Raw genomic sequence first — 18,570 nt, forward strand, 5'->3', positions numbered from 1 at the left:
TAGGAAAAGTCAACCAGCTTCTGCTCCAAAAATCTTTCTTTACAACTGCATAATTTCAATCATGTAGTAATACTAAATTAGTGAAAAGGTGCTACGAATATGTTTACTACACTTATCCTTAAAGTATTATTTTAACGATCGTTCTAACACTTCCGCTTTTGGTTTTTTTAATCAAGATATTGAATGACATCTTAGATTATTGAATAATGAAACTAAAACATCCTCTTTTATTAGCCATTAATCCAACTAGTATATTGATATATGACTCCCACTCATACCCATATATATATATTATGTACACCTTGTAGCCAAAATAATCCTTTCTACACACACACATATTAGCCATATACTCATATATACTCACTCACTAATTTTAATATTCTCATTCATGCAGAGAATTCCAGCATACATCTCACACACAATTCACTTCACACCTTCATTTTTATTAATCAACGCACATACATTTCAGCAGCTCATTTACACACAAAGTATTAAGGCAAAGTTACTATCTTGCTTATTTAAAACTTCATAGGTGTAACTCTCTCATTATAAGAGGAGAAACAACCCATGATCCTAGGGAACAAATACTGAATTTTAGAGAGTGAAAAGGAAGATTTACTTACCAAAATTCGTACCCAATAGATTGGATAAAAGGAAGGGATCTAATTCCAAAACAGAGTGCTTAAAATGAGTTGGAAGTTGCTGGTTTTTGAGCTAGAATCAGAGAGGGATTTCAGATGTTGATTTCTAGTGTTTTGTGGGGAAACAAGAGGAGATTTAAGACTTCATTTCTAGCTCATAAGTGCTGGTTTTCATAGGGGAGTGAGAGAGTTTTCCCATGGAAGATCCAGCACCAAAACAGTGAAGGGAAGGGAAGCTTACGTGAGTGGTATGGGGAGAGCTTTGGCTGATTTTTGATGTCCCATGCATGCTATATATAATAACTTTGAATGGTTTAGATCAAGCCAGCACAATTCCTTCCAATGGTCGGATCTTTGACAGCAAGAGAGAGAGATATCCATGCAAGATCATGCAATATCCAATATTAGATTTTTTTCCATATCTAGTGTCATAATTAGATTGTACTACCATATCTAGTTCAATTTCAACCAAACTAAGCTAACTTAGGCTAACTGAATGGGTTTCAATCATTTGGAGCCGTCCACAAGTAATGGGTTCAAAATCAAAGGTAGAAAATCGCTTTCTGCTGTTCACCCGTAAGCTGCGTCGCACTGGATAAAATCGCTCGATCTAAAATTAGTTGATCGATCGACATCGACCCACAATTGCTCGATCGATCAGAAAGTCGCTCGATCGATTTTACATTACTACCAAAGTCGCTCAATCAACATCAGAATCGCTTGATCGACTTTAACTTTACTGATCCATTTCTCTACATGCATATATATATATATATAATAATTTTATTAGACTAATAGTAATTCTTAAGCCTTATACTTATGCATGCATATATTTAATAACCTAAGTATGACGTCTTTCCCGGGCATTATATGAAGTATCATTGAATCGAAATTGTAAGGTTTGTTTTCTTCTATTGGTTCTTCAGAGAACCTGTGAACTTATCAAGGATTTTTCCTTGTGGTGTTCAAATTTTATACCTTCAGTTCATGATTCAATTATAATCATTGAGTCAGGGTTTGTTATTTTATACCTTGGGTTCGTGATTCAATTATAATCATTGTGTCGGGGTTTGTTACTTTATACATTTGGTTTGCGTTTTATTTATAAACGTTGGGTCAGGGTTTTCTATTAAAAATCTGAATTTTAGCTTTCTTGGGCAAATATTCCAATATTGTTTATTGGGTCTCAGAGCGTGTCGGTTGAGGCTCGTATCAAGTTCTTTATCAATTTGAATTTTATTATCAACATTGTTGTTGGTTCTTCAAAACGCAATGATGAATAATAATCTACTCAAGTTGCTGAGATTGAAAGTATGATTGCTTCTAATGAAATTGAGACTCGAAGGATACTCGATGGTATTCTCATTATTATTCTGTTTATAGCTTTATAAAATTGTTTCGTGCAACTTGCTCAATTCTCGATACTATCTCAAAAGAGGGAACCAACTATTCTCAACGCAGTGATGCTGAAGCGGCTTATATGGCATTAATATCATTTGAATTTGTTTTGATATTGTATTTGGTGAAGCAGATTATGGGATTTACTAATTCTCTTTGTCAAGTTTTGCAACAAAATTCTCAAGACATTTTAAATGTCATGAGTGTAGTTTCAACTACAAAATTACTTCTTCAAAAGTTGAAAAATGAAGAGTGTGAGCCTTTCTTTGATACTGTTAAATCATTTTGTGAAAAAAATGAAATTGATGTTTTTGATATGAATGCTCGTTACACTAGAGCTCAAGGTAGATCATGTCGCCATGATGAAGAACCTTCCATGACAATATAACATCATTTTAGAATTGATGTATTTACTACTGCAATAGACTTCCAATTGCAAGAACTGAATAATAGATTTAGTGAGTATACAGTGAAACTTTTTATTCTTAGTGTTGCTTTTAGCCCTCAAGATGCATACAAACCATTTAAGATCGATGATATATGCAACTTAGTTGACACGTTTTATCCTCAAGATTTTACTGAGCAAGAAAAAATTATTTTGATATTTCAATTGGAGCATTATAAGTTTGATATGCCAAAACATTCAGATTTTCAAAATATGTCAATTTTATCTGAGTTATGCAGAGGATTATCAATTTCAAGAAAAATCGAAGATTAGGGCATGGAGAGCAACTTTTGATTCATCCATGACAATAGATAGACACAGAAAAAGGGGAGAAAAGGATATGAGGAGATGAAAATAGAAGCGACTGGCAGAGGAAAAGACGAAGGTCTTTAAATAGTTCTCTCCAAAGAGAGAGAAAGTAGGAGCACAAGAAGGGAGAGCTAGTTGGTCATAGGGCTGGTTACACTTTTAATCCTCCTAAAAAAAGATGCTTTCAAAATGCGCAATTATAGGAGGATAGAAATTTTCGGGGTGTATTTGGTAAATGGTTGTATTGTAGAATTTTTGTTTACATAATAGTAAAAAGTGATTGATGTGATATAAAATATAAAAAAGTTTAGAATTATATTATAGAAAGGGAAAAAGTTTTGTTTTATAGTTGGTTTTTTTATGTAAATGGTAATAAAAAAAATGATTGATATGATATAAAAAGTGAAAAAAATGTTAGAATGTTTTAGATTTGACTTTTTTGAGAGAAGTGAAAAAAAATTAAAGAGGGAGATGATAGTGTTTCCAAACACACTGAAAAATTCATACAGACCAACTTCTAATATTCACACGTGTCAATTGTGTATCCATTATAAAACTCATTGTTTTGATTTGTCAAGTTATTTTTTCTGCATTAATTATTTTCGTTGAAACTTCCATATTTTGAATTTTACATTAGTATTTGTTTTGTTTTTTTTTTTTGACATGTTCAGACAAGAGGAGGGAGGGGGATTCGAACTATAGACCTTCGCTTCATGAGGCGTAATTCCCAACCAATTGAACTACCCATCGGGACTCCATTAGTACTTGTGCTTATTTCCAGCCGTGGAAATGTGGAAATAGGGTAAAAAGAAAAGAAAAGCACATGCTGTTTCGGCTAGAATTAACCCACCACCGTTGGATCACAGCCGCTGACGAGAGTAGGAGCCAAGCCAAAACGACAATCTCTATTGGCTAGGGCACGACGTCAACCAATCGGTGAGAGACATAAAACCAGAGAGCCAATGAATCCTTCTATATATACACCCTCCAACCCCATCGAGCTGAGCAAAGAAATGCACACAGCTTAGCTGCTCACACGCATGCTCTACTACGGTCGGCCTAGCCATGGCGAAGCCTCGCAAGCCCAAAAACGATGACGCTAAGCCCGAAAATACCGGAGCCCTAGTCCGCCACCAAAAGCTATGCATCTCCATCGACATCGATCGGCGCCAAATCTACGGGTCTGTTTCTATACCCACTCCCTCACATATTTGTACGTATATGCCAAGTTATATTTGTTTTTCTATTGAATTTTTGATCTTTTAGGCATACGGAGTTGGAAATTGCGGTGCCGGAGATTGGAATTGTTGGGTTACACGCGGAGAATTTGGGGATTGGGAGTGTTTTGGTGGATGGAGAGGCGGCGGAGTTCGAGTACTACCCGCGCCAGCATCACGTGGAGAGCGAGAAGAGGTGGAGCGCTGTAACGACGCCAAGTTCGGCGGCAGATGCGGCTGGGGCGGCATATGTATCGGCGCTCGAGAGGGAATTGGTCCCCAACTTGTTGATTAATTGCTGTAAGGGTTTCAAGAGTGGGAGTGATCAGCTGCCTGTGGCGGAGAATGGGTTTCATTCGTCCGGCGAGACCAAGCAGCAGGTTATAGTTTCTATCTGTGTTCTTGCTGCTGCTTTTGGTTAACTGAATGTTATGTGGGCCGTGAACGCAGTCTTAGCGTTTGGTAATTGATGGAATTGTTTGTTTTGCTTACCTCAGATTTAGCTGGTAGCTTATACTTCTATAGTTTGTGTGTTATCAGAGTTTAGATCATATTTTCCACGTGTTTATTTGTATAGACACGTCCTTTTTCTGTTAGTTTGTTAAACAACTTTTATTATTGTTAATTGTCTGTTTAGCTAGTCTTTGACTTCCAATGTAAGTATTGCAGTACAGTATATATATTGTAAGTCTTGTAAAGTTTGATCATTCAGATTAATAGAATTTTCATTCTTCCCAAATTCTCTCTTCTCTAAACATTGACATGCTATCAGTGCGTACAACCATGGAGTCCGAAATTCCTCCATCTTCTCAAACTTCACCTGCTGATAATCCTTCACCAAACACCGAAAATCCACCTCTTCAATTCACAATTTCACCCTCTGTTTTCACCAATCTTGCAAGTCCTTTTTATCTTGCTCAAGGCGAAAGTCTGGGAGCGATTCTCGTCTCTCAACAACTCGTTGGTGAAAACTATAATACCTGGAGTCGTTCCATGACAATGGCTCGCACTGCGAAGAATAAGTTGGCGTTTGTCGATGGCTCTCTTACTCAACCTGCAATCGACGCCGACGCTGAATTTCAGGCTTGGGTGCGTTGCAACAACATGATTCTGTCCTGGATTCTAAATTCAGTCTCCAAAGAAATCGCCGCCAGCGTCATCTACATTGATAATTGTCACGGTATGTGGCTTGATCTCAAAGAGCATTTTTCTCAGAAAAACGGACCTAGGTTTTTCCAGCTCTAGAAATCAATTTCGGTTCTTTCTCAGGGGAGTTCTTCTGTGAGTTCCTATTTTACTCAACTTAAGTCACTTTGGGACGAACTCAGTAACTATCATTCCATTCTTCCTTGCTCCTGTGGTGGTATGAAAGTTGTTGCTGAATTCTTTCATCAGGAGTACATTTATCAACTCCTCATGGGTTTAAATGAGTCATTTGCTTCTATTCGAGGCCAGATTTTGTTGATGGAGCCTCTGCCTTCCGTAAATAAGGTCTTCTCTTTGGTGACACAAGAAGAGAAGCAACAAGAAATTTCGCAAGATCTATTGCAGTTCCCTTCCCCCAATCGGAATGCTCTATCCATTTCAAGTTGAGTTCGCCCCCAGCGCCCGTCTCAGTAGAGAACTTTTGAGATAGAGACTACTTACAAGCGAGCTACTTCATGAGCACTAGAGAGAGTTCAGGTAAGCAGACAGTCGAGATTGTTGGTCATGTTACTGACTGGTGTTAAATCACAGATTTTTGCTCAAGAATCTACAGCTCTTCTGGCAAATTCCTCTGTTCCCGTTTCTCATTTCACAAAGCAACCATATCGCAAAGAGAAGCCCATTTGTACTCATTGTGGAGTACCCGGTCATACTGCAGCCAAATGTTATCACCTACATGGATTCCCACCGGGATTCAAATTCACTAAGAACATCAAAAAGTCTGCACTTAGTCATTCTGCCAATCATGTTCAGGAGGCAGATACTAATTCTGTTTCTTCGACTGATTCTCATCATGCTGTACCTCAACTGACCATCACTCCAAACCAGTGTCAATAGCTTCTATCCCTCCTTCAACAACAATCACTTGTCCAGCAACCTTCTGCACACATGGCAGGTAGCATGTGTGCTTCTTCCTCTGCTCCAGTCTCCACTTCTTTTCAAGTGTCAGGTTATACTTCTATTTTTTCCAATCTTGAGTTCAAGTATTCTGTTTTCTCAGCAACTTGTTTAGTTAAATCTCCTCATTTTAATCCAAATTGCACTCCTTGGATTATTGATACAGGGGCAATTGATCCCATCCTTTTCACCACCATTACTGTGGTGGTTTCCACTTTTGTTAAATTGCCTAATGGCTCTGTTGTTCCTGTTACACACATTGGTACTGTTGTTATTTTAGAAAGTCTTATACTAACTGAAGTCCTTTGTGTGCCCTTTTACTTTCAACTTATTTCTGATAGTAAACTTACAAATTTCTCAAAGTTTGCTTAATTTTCTTGGCTGGTTTTTGATTTATCCAGACTTTGTGTCCTTGGAGGACGATTGGATTGGGTAAGGAAGAAGGCGGTCTATTCTATCTACAGCAACCGAAGGTTTTATCCATCTCTTTCTCAATTTCATCTGCTGCTAGTACTGTTGCTAGTTCGTTTTCTGCTTGCCTTAATTCAATAAAGAATTCCATTTCTGATGTATGGCATTATAGGTTAGGTCATCCTTCTGCATCTCAAATGCAATTTCTTCATAATAATGTTCCTGATATTTCCTGTAATTCTAAAGACATATGTTCTACATGTCCTTTAGCTAGGCAACACCGTTTATCTTTCCCTGTACATACAACTACTTCTTGTATGCCTTTTGAATTGGTCCATTGTAACATTTGGGGGCCTATGACTCATACTTCAATAAATGGTTCTGTTTTTTTCTTAACCATTGTGGATGACTTTACTCGTTTCACTTGGGTGCATTTAATGAAACATAAATCCCAAACACGCTCTCTTGTTCAATCTTTCTTTACTTTTGTTCAAACTCAGTTTAGTCTCACCATCAAATGCATCCGCAATAATGGTCTTGAATTCAAAATGGACAATTTTTTTTCCACACATGGTACTATTCATCAACTCTCTTGTGTTGAAACTCCACAACAAAATGCTGTTGTGGAGAGAAAACACCAACATTTGCTAAATGTAGCTCGGGCTTTAAAATTCCAATCTCAAGTTCCCATTTCTTTTTGGGGTGATTTTATCCTTACTGTTGCTCACATTATAAACCGACTTCCTCCACCTATTCTTTCTCACAAAACTCCACATGAACTTCTCTATAAAGTCTCTCCTTCTTATACTCATCTTTGGGTTTTTGGGTGTCTAGCTTGTGTTTCCACTTTATCTAGACATCGCACCAAATTTGATACTCGAGCCTTACCTTGTGTGTTTATTGGGTATCCCTTTGGCACAAAAGGCTATTGGTTCTATAATCTGCATACACAATCTATTATCAATTCTAGAGATGCTGTTTTTCATGAAAATATATTCCCTTTTGCCTTAAATCTCACACATACATTTACTGATGGTTCTTTTCTTAATCCTGTTTCTTCATCTCTAGAATTTCCTGTTTCTTTACCTGTTCCAATTTCTGATTTGTCATTTGATTTTTCTTCTTCTACTACACCTACTTCTCCTATCATTTCTTCTTCTTCTTCTCCTTCCCAACCAGATCATTCTTCTTCTTCTATTTCAGATCAGCCTTTATCTCTACCTTCTTTTCAGTTGAACCTTCATCTCAGCCTCCTATTCGTAAATCATCTAGATTTAAAACTAAACCTCGGTACCTGCAGAACTATCACTGTCAATTGGCTTCTTCCTTGCCTTCTATTCTGTCCTCCACTGCACAAAAGTCAGGTATTCCCTATTCTTTTTCTAGTTCTGTTTCATATGATAAATTGTTCCCTGCTTACAAACATTTTTGTCCCTCTATCACTTCTCAACCTGAACCTAAGTTCTATCATGAGGCTGTTGTTTTTGGTCATTGGCGTGATGCCATGTCAGTTGAGATTTCAGCTCTTGAGGCTAATAAAATATGGGTAGTTTGTGACCTTCCTCCCAACAAACATCCCATAGGATGTAAGTGGGTTTATTAAGTCAAGTTTAAAGCTGATGGGAGCATTGAAAGATATAAGGCTAGGTTAGTAGCAAAGGGATACACCCAATGTGAGGGTTTGAATTATCATGATACCTTTTCATCGGTTGCTAAGATGACTACTATGAGATGTTTCTTAGCCCTTGCTACTGCCAACAATTGGTTTTTGCACCAATTAGATGTCAATAACGCTTTTTTGCATGGATGCATGAGGAAGTTTATATGAAAATGCCCCCGAGTTTTGGTGTTAAGGGGGAGTCAAAGGTGTGTAGATTAACCAAGTCCCTATATGTTTTGAAGCAAGCTTTAAGACAATGGTTTTCTAAATTTTCATCCACTCTTATTAGTCTTGGTTTTATCCCAATCTCAAGCAGATTATTCTTTGTTCACCCGCTTACAAGGCTCTTCCTTTATTGCTTTGAGTAATGATTCATTGCCACATTTCTATACAACTTTTCTCCACCTTGCTTATGTGGCAAGGTGGTCCCCCCACCTTATTTTATTTTTAAAATTCAAAAAGTAGTAGGGGACCACCTTACCACATAGACAAGGTGGTGAATAGTTGTATAAAAAAGTGGCAATGAATCATTACTCTATTGCTTTACTCATTTATGTGGATGACGTGGCTATTGCTAGCATTGATTCTATTGCTGTGTCTTCCTTTATTACTGTGCTGAATGCCACATTCAAGCTCAAAGATTTGGGCTCTTTACAATACTTTCTTGGCTTGGAGATTGCTCGGTCATCCAGTGGAATTTTTGATTGTCAATGGAAATATGCATTAGAAATTTTGGAGGATTCTGGTTTGTTGGCTTCCAAGCCAATTCAGTTTCCTATGGAGCAAAACTTGAAGCTTTCCCAGGATAATGGTGATCTTCTCTCGGATGCTTCTGAGGACAGGAGATTGATTGGTCGTTTATTGTACTTGACCATCACTCGTCCTGATTTAGCCTATTCCGTTCAAACCCTTAGCCAATTTATGGCTCAACCAAGGCAGCCTCACCTTGATGCTGCTCACCGTGTGCTTAGATATATTAAATTTGCTCCAACTCAAGGTCTTTTCTTTCCTGCCAATGGTGATCTTCATCTCAAGGCCTTTTGCGATTCAGACTGGGCAGAGTGTGTGGACACTAGGCGATCTATCACTGATTACTGTGTGTTTCTTGGTAGTTCTCTCATTTCCTGGAAGTCCAAGAAACAACAAACTGTCTCTCGTTCTTCAGCTGAAGCCGAGTATAGATCTATGGCTTCCACTTGCTGTGAAATAATGTGGCTACTTTCCTTACTCAAGGACTTATTTGTTCCTCATCCACAAGCTGCTTTCCTTTACTGTGACAGCCAGGCAGCCCTCCATATTGCTGCAAATCCTGTGTACCACAAACGAATAAAACACATTGAGCTCGATTGCCACCTGATTAGCATTATCAAGACGTTTCATGTTTCTTCTCAAAATCAGCTCGCTGATTTCCTTACTAAGCCTCTTGGCTATGCTGTTTTTCATTCTCTGTTGTCCAAGATGTCTGTCCGTGACATCTACCATCCATCTTGAGGGGGAGTATCAGAGTTTAGATCATATTTTACACGTGTTTATTTATATAGACATGTGCCTTTTTCTGTTAGTTTGTTAAACAGTTTTTATAATTGTTAATTGTTTGTTTAGCTAGTCTTTGACTACCAATGTAAGTATTGCAGTACAGTATATATACTGTAAGTCTTGTAAAGTTTGATCATTCAGATTAATAGAATTTTCATTCTTCCCAAATTCTCTCTTCTCTAAACATTGACATGTGTGTACATAATGTTTTGTTTAGAAATTGTGTGGAAGGTCAAGAACTTATTAGTATTAGCATGAGCAATTTGAACCCAAGTGGCTAGCCTGATACTAGAAGAATTTAAGAGATACTATATTTTATGGCACATCTTGTATGCATAGAAATATGACAAAAGTACTGCTACAATTGAAAAGTATAAGAAACTGAAATCTAAAAAACACACACGAAACCCTAGTGTAATAGTTGGTAGCTAACCAAAGTAGGCACGTATTCGTAGACATTTAAAGCTGAACCAATATTTTATTTCTTTTTTCTCATAGAAGAAGAAGCAAATGTGTGGTATGCTTTTCTCATGTAGGTTAATGTTGGGTGCAGAATGTGAGATTGGTTCGTATTGAGTATTGGGTAGAGAAGGCAGAGACGGGGATTCACTTCAAGAATAATGTGCTACATACTGATAACCAGATAAGGCGTGCACGCTGCTGGTTCCCTTGTATGGATGACAGTTCGCAGCGCTGCTGGTATGAACTGTTTGATTGTATGACTGTCCGTGTGGGTGTTTTGTGGCAATTCTGGCCATTTCATGTTTCATACGATGTATTGATTGGGTTTTTATGTTACATGTTCAGCTATGATTTAGAGTTTACGGTTGCCCAAAATCTTGTGGCTGTCAGCAATGGAACCTTGCTATACCAGGTGGGATACTTGATATTTTGTATATGAGTGATGCGATAATGAGCACTTCCATTGGAAGATGTGCATATATTTGTGATCAATCTATTGATGTTTCAAAACTAAATTTCATATAATGTTTGATGTTCAACGTTTATTTACTTCTTTTAATTATACTTCGTATTGTGCAATTGGTTGTATGACTTGCATTATTTAACAAACTCTATTCTTAATGTATGAATGCCATGCATATATTCTCACTTGTAGTCTCAATAATCTCATTCCACATCTTTTAAGTTAATAGAGGAGATCATTGGTTTGAAATTGAAATACTGGTAATAGAATCAGTATCATGCTGTACTGAATAATATATTTTAGGTAATTAGTGTTTCCTTTAATGAACTTTTACATCCTATCATTCTCTTAAACTGTTAAAAAATATTCTTGCATGCGAAGAACGTTTCTAGTTTAATCATGGGGAAAAGAGAAAAGAATCAGCAGTGAAGAGTCGGTGCAGGGAAACGGGTTAAAAAAGAAAGAAAGACAATAGTGGGTTTAAACCACGATGGACCCTGCAAAATCCTTAATTGTAAAAGGCCAATTATAACAAAAAGATAAAACAGCCTTTTAGCAATACTAGGGACTAAAGAATGAAGCACCCAAAGTGTAGCTGATTGGTTAAAAAAAAGTAGTGGATGACAAGGGATATTCGAAAGGAGGTGAATGACTACATTATAACTTGATCATTGATGGGGGTTTGCTGTTTAGGGTAGTGGACCACAAGTTGGAACATCTGGTGGGGATTTTCGGGCTCTTGTTATTCCTTCCTAGAAAACTTCTGCAGTTTCCAAGATACCCAGTTGGAAAAACTGAAAAAGAGCATTTACTCATCAAATTACTCAAACAATTATGTGACATCATTGAATTCTAATCAATGAATCTAGTTATTACATTTGTATTTTAGGAGGAATTTTCACCATGCAATAATTGAAATTCTTACCAAGATATTTGCTTTTGTAGTTTTCTGTTTGGGCCATGGTGCCTTCTCTAAATTTAAAACGTCACCATATACTGTGGGTTGACCATAGGGATTTTAGGAGCTTTGGTTGCTTGTCAATGATTTTTTTCTCTCTTCTCTTTGAATTTCTTGCACCTGTGGTGGTGTTATTGTGACAATTAGGGGGTTCTAGTTCCCAATTTTTCATTTCTCGGAGGGGCAAATCTTGGAGAACCAAATTATTTGAGCTAAATTTTTGAAACTTCATAAGAGAGCTTGCCATGGTGCAGACAGGGTTCGATTCCCAACTGGTGTGTTATTGTTATTTGCGGGGATAGCTCAGTTGGGAGAGCGTCAGATTGAAGATCTGAAGGTCGCGTGTTCAATCCACGCTCACCGCATGCATCTCTGGGATTGGGGCTTTGTTGAGTTAACTAATAACCTGGTTATTTGATGAAACATTCCCCCCCCCCCCCCCCCCCCCCCCCCCCTTTTTATGAATAATAATAATTTTTATTGAAGAAAGAGGAAAAACCTTGTACACGAAGAGTATACAAGAAAGCAAGAGCACCAAAGAACTAGTTGCTATACAAGAGAAACAAGAGCACCATGAATTAGCTGCTGTTACAATCTAGAAAACAAATCAAATCTACCAAATTCCCGGAAGAGAAGTTAGGAACATGAGCAAAGGCCCAATCCATAAGACATCTCAAGAAGGAGGATTTAAGAAGTAGCACATAGGACTCGCTATCCTCAAAGATCCGATGGTTCAAAACATTCATCCCCCTTGATAAGGACAATATCCCTCTATGTGGAGCACCAGTCTTGATTTGAAGAGGAAAATAGCTTTGGTTGCATTTTGTTTGCTCTTGTAAACCATTCTTCAGACTTAATATTGAAGATGTGTGCCTCCTCAAAGGGCTTGCTTTCATCAACTAAGTGCAACAACTAGATGGAGGACTGGGGGATCTGAAGAGAAAATTGGTTCTCTTTCCAGGAGCTTGGACATGGTGAGAAGTTGAGGGATGGATAGACGATTTCTGGTGGAGGCAAAAGTGTTTGCTTTCTCGGTTATTGAAGGGGTGTCAGTGCTAAGGGTGGAAGAAAAGCGGAAATTTTATTCCGGTGTGGTACTCCTCAGTAACCAGTGCATCGAATGGCTGGTTTCGACTATGGAGGTGTTGATGGGTGGTCATGGTCTGTCTGATTTTGTCAAATCTTTCAGGGAGGGGGCGAAGGTGACGATAGTTCGTATTGGAGGTAACACTAATGGCCGGTTTGTGGAGGTAGCGGTCTATGGGTGGGCGTTCAGAGAGGGTTCCTTCGTATTCCTGAGGGGCGGGGTGGTTGGGGTTGGCTCAAGTTTATTAGTGAGTTGCATAAGGCTATAGAAGTTCTTGGTTCTTCGGTAGGGTGCGGGTTCAGTGTTTCCTCGCCGGAGGAGAAGGCAAGGGGGAAGAAGGTGGGGGATTGTATGGGAAATGCAGCGGGTCCACTGTCTTTCGCGGAGGCGGTTCGCTCGCCGCCAACCATCCATGCTTTTGGTGGCCGGATTCTGGTCTCGCAGGAGGAGGTGGCCTGGTGCGACGAGGAGCAATTCCCGTTAAAGGAGCGGTCTTGCGCGATAGTCCGGCGGGCGGTGGACTGTTCCGCTTGGGAGAGAAACCATTTTGATCCGGTGGGTAAAGACCTTTGTGTCGATGGCTCCAGTGTTCGAAAAGGCAGAGAGTGCAGAACAAGGGACTGCGACGTCTCATTTTGCAGAAAGATCCTCGAGCAGGTTGGTGTATGGCTGGATTGGGTGAGTGGGTCTAACGTGGGCTAGAACAGGATTTCTTCTGTTGGGCTAAAACTGGGCCAGTGCAGGTTCTCATCTGCTGTGCCTAGAAGGCCACGCTGTAGGGATGGTTCTAGGAAGTTGGGCCTTAAGCCCAACCCCAAGAAGGCTAAGAGGTCTTTCCCAGATAAGGTTTGTGGACTCAACGAAGCGGGGTTGGACTCTGAAATGTCGGGATTGGGTTCTTCGGCGCCGGAAGCGTTGGATGGGTCGTCTTCTACTCTTCCGGTGTTCAAGTCAGGCTCGTCGTTGATGGGGGGTTCTTCTCCGGTGGAGAATCCAGTTTTCTTCGCTCATTCTGCTTTGGCCCGGCAAGATGGGTCTAGGTCGGAGGTGAAGACGACGACTGGCATGGGTGGAGGGCTGTCGGATACTGGCGAGTTCTCCGGCGCAAGTCCTAGCTTGTGCACGGCAGTGGTTGAAGATTCGTTCGCCTCAAAGTGGGCGGCGAAGCCCAACCTGCGGTCGGATGTGTCAGTTTGTGACTCAACCCCGTGTTTGCTTGGGGGGTTGGGTTCGGACTCTAAAGGATTTGTAGGTCCCTCTTTGGGGGCGGTTGCGTTGGGAGAAAGGATTCGCTTGTCTCTTCCAGTGATGGCGGATAGTGGGGCTCCCATTTACCCGTCCGAAACCCAATCGGTCATGAGGTATCAACGGAAATCGAAGGCCAAAGCTAGTAAGTTGGATATTTCCTTGATTGATGAGGCAATGACAGCTTTGAGGTCGCCGATGACGCAGTGTTTGGGTACATCTTCTCAGGCTTTGGTCGGGACTGTGGTTAAAAACCTACCGATGCCAAGTGGGGGAGCGGGTCTTCGGCGCGGGTTCTTGCTCCCTAGAGTTCCCTCCCCCTTGAACGGCTGCAAATCGTTGACCATTGACAAGGGTGAGACTCCCAATACGAATGGTTTGATCCAATCTCAGGAGTGGCCGGTAGGGTTTAGCCCATCTGGGGAGATTGTTTTGTGGGATCAGGGAGAGGAAGGTGATTCTCCTCACCCCTTGGGCGTTTTTCCTCCCGACTTACACTTGGAGTGGGAGTCGGATGGTGCTGAGGATGAAGATTCAGACCTAGCTTTGTTGGATGCCATTGAGGAAGATTTTTATCGGGTTAGTATGGGGAAGCGGTATAAGATCAAAGGAGAGAACTGCAGAATCTGAAGAGCTCCTTAAACTACGACGTTGCGAGTGTGCACTCTAGGAGTAGGAGAGGAAAGGCTCAGGTTCTGTAGTTTGTGGGTTGCTTGTGGGCTGCGGGTGTTGTGTTTTAGGGTGTAGGTTCCTGTGGGTTTTTGGGTGGGTTTCTTGTGTTCCTTGTGGGTTGGATTGGGGTTCTTTGTGCTTGTAGACTTAGGTTCCTGTGGGTTTGTGTGGTGGGTTTCTTTCTTTCTTTTTTTGGGCTGTTTTTTTTTTTTTTTCGTTTTCCAGCATTGCGTTTTCTCTTGTATACTGCTGGTGTACTAAGGGGCGCCTGACGCTTTTAATAAAACCATGTTATTACTTATCAAAAAAAAAAATGTGTGCGTCCTCCATTTTTGAAAACTTTATGATTAGTGAAGGGTTTCTTAGGTTGATGTTATACCCAAACATGAGAGTAGATTGGTAACATATAAATGCCAAGAATATGGTTAGCAAATTGAAGTTCAGAAGAGGAGGCTAGAGAAATCCTTATTCAAATATGGATTTTCTTCGAAAGGGGAAAAATGGCTATAATGGTGTTCAGCCACCTTGTTATAGAACGAAGATATCCACATATTCGTTGATGGGTAACTAAGGATGAAAATTTAGTACGAAGACAAATCCTGTTAGTTAGGGAACTCCCTATCGATCCACTATTGACAAGGTTGATCTTTACCCTGCTACGACGCTACTACCTTTGAAGGGCAATTAATATCTAATAATTTATCAGCAATAAGATTCTTTGTTTCTTTTCTTTCCTTTAACTATTTTTGTTTTGCTGTGTGAGTTGAGGATTGTATCCCTTTTTGGGGCCTTATGTTGCTGCATACAAAAGATCTATTTAATTATCTATAGGAAACAAGATCCTTGTACATGCTGGAATCAATAACTTGCACTCTCCCATCCCTTTAAAAGATTAAAAAAATAAAATAAAGGCACCATAGAGGAAAGGGGAAATTGTGCCCTTTTAATATTCCTCAAGCACTATAGTGGAAATAAATTGTGATCATTTTGGAATCCTATACCTTCATAAGCCATGTTGAGAATCATCGTTTACAATCAACAATGAATAGGGATGTACCATGTGATGTTCTCCCTCTTGTCTAACACAAATAGACAATTCATGTGGTCATAAGAGTCATTTGTAAAGGTATTGCAAATTATAAACCAATTCACATGATCATAACTCTCCTTTGCAAAGTTACTGCAAATTATATACTAATCTAGTGATAGGATCCTCCAATTCTCTCTCCCCCGCTTTTTATAGTAACGAAAAGCGCTACTCACGTACTCAGGGAGTATACGGGAGAAATACCTAGCTTGGAGGAGAAAAAACAAGAAAATTATGAAAGCCAAGCTCCCAGTGAGATTCAAACGCAGTTGTCCAAGTATAAAGAGTAAAAACGAGATGGGAAGGCGATGACAAGATGTGGTGGATCCCTTCCAAAAGAGGGTTGTTTGGTGTTAGATCCTTTCACAGCGCCATGAGTTGTAATGATAGTTTCCGCTCCCCCTGGATGAGTGTTTGGCAGACTAAGGCTTCGTTGAGGCTAGCTTTTTTTTCTTGGTTGGCAGTCCTAAGAAAGATCCTTGCCATGGACATCCTCTGGAAGTAGTGCGTCATTGTGGTTGATGGGTATTGTATGTGTAAAAAGAATGGAAAGTCCCTGGATCATATTCTTCATTGTAAGGTTGCCCGTGCTATGTGGAATGTTTTATTCAACTGTTTATGTTTTATTCATTGTTTGTGTTATCATGATTTTCTTGTTTCTTTAACCCCTACGACCTAGGTGGCTTCTTTTGTATATTTCCTGTATACATGGGGTGCCTTACTCTTTTAATAATATCTCGATTAATTATAAAAGAAAAATATATATTTTTCTAGTTGGTTTGGGTCGCCTTGGGTTATGCCTAGACGAGTAATCGACTTGTATGCTTGTTGGTGGACTGCCGACAGCACTCTAAGTGCTGCTGTGTGGAAGATGGTGCCTTTGTGCCTTTTGTGGTGTCTTTAGAGAAAAATGAATGATAGAAGTTTTGAGGACCATGAGAAGACTTTGGAAGAGATTAAGTCTTTATTATTCAACACCTTGTATCTTTGAACAACTGCTTTTGTTTCTTCTTTGGTAATCAGTTTTTATGATTTTATAATTCTCTTTGCTCCTATTAGTACTTGGCTTCTCTTGTATACTCCCCGTGTACCTAAGGTGCCTTACGCTTTTAATGATATCTCGATTACTTATTAAAAAAAAGGAGTAAAAGAGAAATAGGACTCAAGCTACCAACATCCTCTCATGGTCCTCAAAACTTTTATCATTTCTTTTCCTTCAAAGACACCGCAAGAAGCAAGAAAGGACAATCTTCCACATAGAAGCACTCCGAGTGCTATTTGCAGTCCACCAAGAAGCAATAAATTTTTCCCCTTTTAAATGAGAAATTTTTAGTAAGAAGGGAAATTCAATATCTGTGGTGCATAAGAGGCTCCTTATATCTTTTGGCTGTAACTCAATATCTGCTAAGGAAATTCAACTGAAAGGCCTAACTAACTTCTAGAGAGAATGAGTTCCTTTTATTAAGGATCATAAAGAGAGTGCAAAACAAGTTAATTGATATGCTACTCCTAGATTTTTATGATATGTGAGATGTTTATATGGGTTGCTCGACTATGAATGGCCTATCAAATAAGGCTGCCTCATGGTTCAAGGGGATACCCCACTTGGACTTGCTGATCCAACAAACATAGGCAAGGGTTTTTAGGAGTTTGACTTCTATTGAAACCCTATGTTGTTGTAGACATGTGCTAATGATATCTTTGACAAGTAGCTATGAAGGGTGCATTAAGCTTCTTGATAATTCAATTGTTTCAATTTAAATAATTGGAACTATTTCTTTTTTAATTTCTTCTAGACAATCACAAAAACCGTTTTTTTTTTTTTCTCTCTTTTTTTTCTTTCTTTTTTTTTTTTTTTTTTTTTTTTTGGCTTGAAGCTGCCCAGCAATGTCATCAAAATATTGGGAAAGTCGAAAAGCTCCTACTTTGACCCCACTTAAGGATCTTATCGGCTTGTATTCGTGATTTTGGTATTTTTCTTTTTGGGCATCTTTTGAAAAGTGGAGGAATCCATGTTCTGCTTATGAATAATGGTGTCATTTGGTGTCTGCAAGCACAAAATTCTATTTAGGGTGACATTGAAAATGCTAATGAATTAGATTTTCGACCCCAATAGGGTGGTTGCTTCTCTTGTATACTTTTCTTGTACAAGTGCTTTTTTCTTCTTCTTAGAAATTATTATTCATCAGAAAAAAAAAAAAAAAGAATACTAATGAAGCTTACTCTTTATCATGCATGGATGTAAAAAAATGAACAAAAATTATTATTTTTTTCTTTAAATTAATAATGCATTAAAAGAAACTTGACAACCTATGTATTAAGGGAGTATATAAACCTAATCCCTAGAAGGCTTTATAAAAGTTTAAACTTTCTAAGTCAACTTCTTGAATTTTATATATTAAAGAACTCAACTGAAATGCAAGTTGCCATTGTCAAATAAGAATAACAGCTTTCTTGTAGCCTAATACAAGCACTTCCAGTTCTTTGTAAAACATCATAAATTAAAGTTGGACCCTCATTCACTTGTTTCCAGAAAGATATACACCTACGGTGGCCTGTTGGGTTCAATCCTTCTGGGGAGGTTGTGGTGTGGGAGCAGGATGAAGAGTTTTGGCTAGCAACCAAAAGCTAGCCAAAAGAAGAGCTCAAACAAACCCAAAAAAAAAACCCAAAAGAGCCCAAACAAACCTACAAACCACAACCCAAGACCACAAAACCCACCAAAGAGAACACAACCCTACCTCATAGGATCCTTTCCTTTTTGACGTCTTGAGGAAGCGCTCACATCTCCATGGTTAACGGAGCTTTTCAAATCCAAAAGCTCCCTCTTGCCTTTGGTCTTTTTGTGAGCTACCAATTGATCTTGATAAAAATCC

General features: G+C 39.1%; 1 protein-coding gene and 1 non-coding gene across 5 annotated transcripts in view; both read left to right on the top strand.

Moving 5' to 3' along the window:
* The first annotated feature begins 3,748 nt into the window (after positions 1-3,748).
* The window catches only part of LOC133865625 (transcription initiation factor TFIID subunit 2), a 66,038-nt gene continuing 51,216 nt past the window's right edge, over positions 3,749-18,570 (top strand). For 2 of the 4 annotated variants that reach the window (XM_062302041.1, XM_062302042.1), the window contains exons 1-4: positions 3,750-3,974; positions 4,060-4,390; positions 10,274-10,419; positions 10,528-10,594. In XM_062302041.1, the coding sequence (XP_062158025.1) occupies positions 3,859-3,974; positions 4,060-4,390; positions 10,274-10,419; positions 10,528-10,594 (660 nt within the window). In that variant the 5' untranslated portion in view covers positions 3,750-3,858. Of the gene's footprint in view, positions 3,975-4,059; positions 4,391-6,514; positions 6,587-10,273; positions 10,420-10,527; positions 10,595-18,570 lie in introns of all 4 variants that reach the window. The other 2 variants (XM_062302039.1, XM_062302040.1) reach the window with 2 other exon arrangements.
* On the top strand, positions 11,896-11,968 carry TRNAF-GAA (transfer RNA phenylalanine (anticodon GAA)). The gene has a single exon. It is a non-coding gene; the product is annotated as a tRNA-Phe (tRNA).

This window comes from Alnus glutinosa, chromosome 4 (genome assembly GCF_958979055.1).
Source record: "Alnus glutinosa chromosome 4, dhAlnGlut1.1, whole genome shotgun sequence".
NCBI lineage: Eukaryota > Viridiplantae > Streptophyta > Magnoliopsida > Fagales > Betulaceae > Alnus > Alnus glutinosa.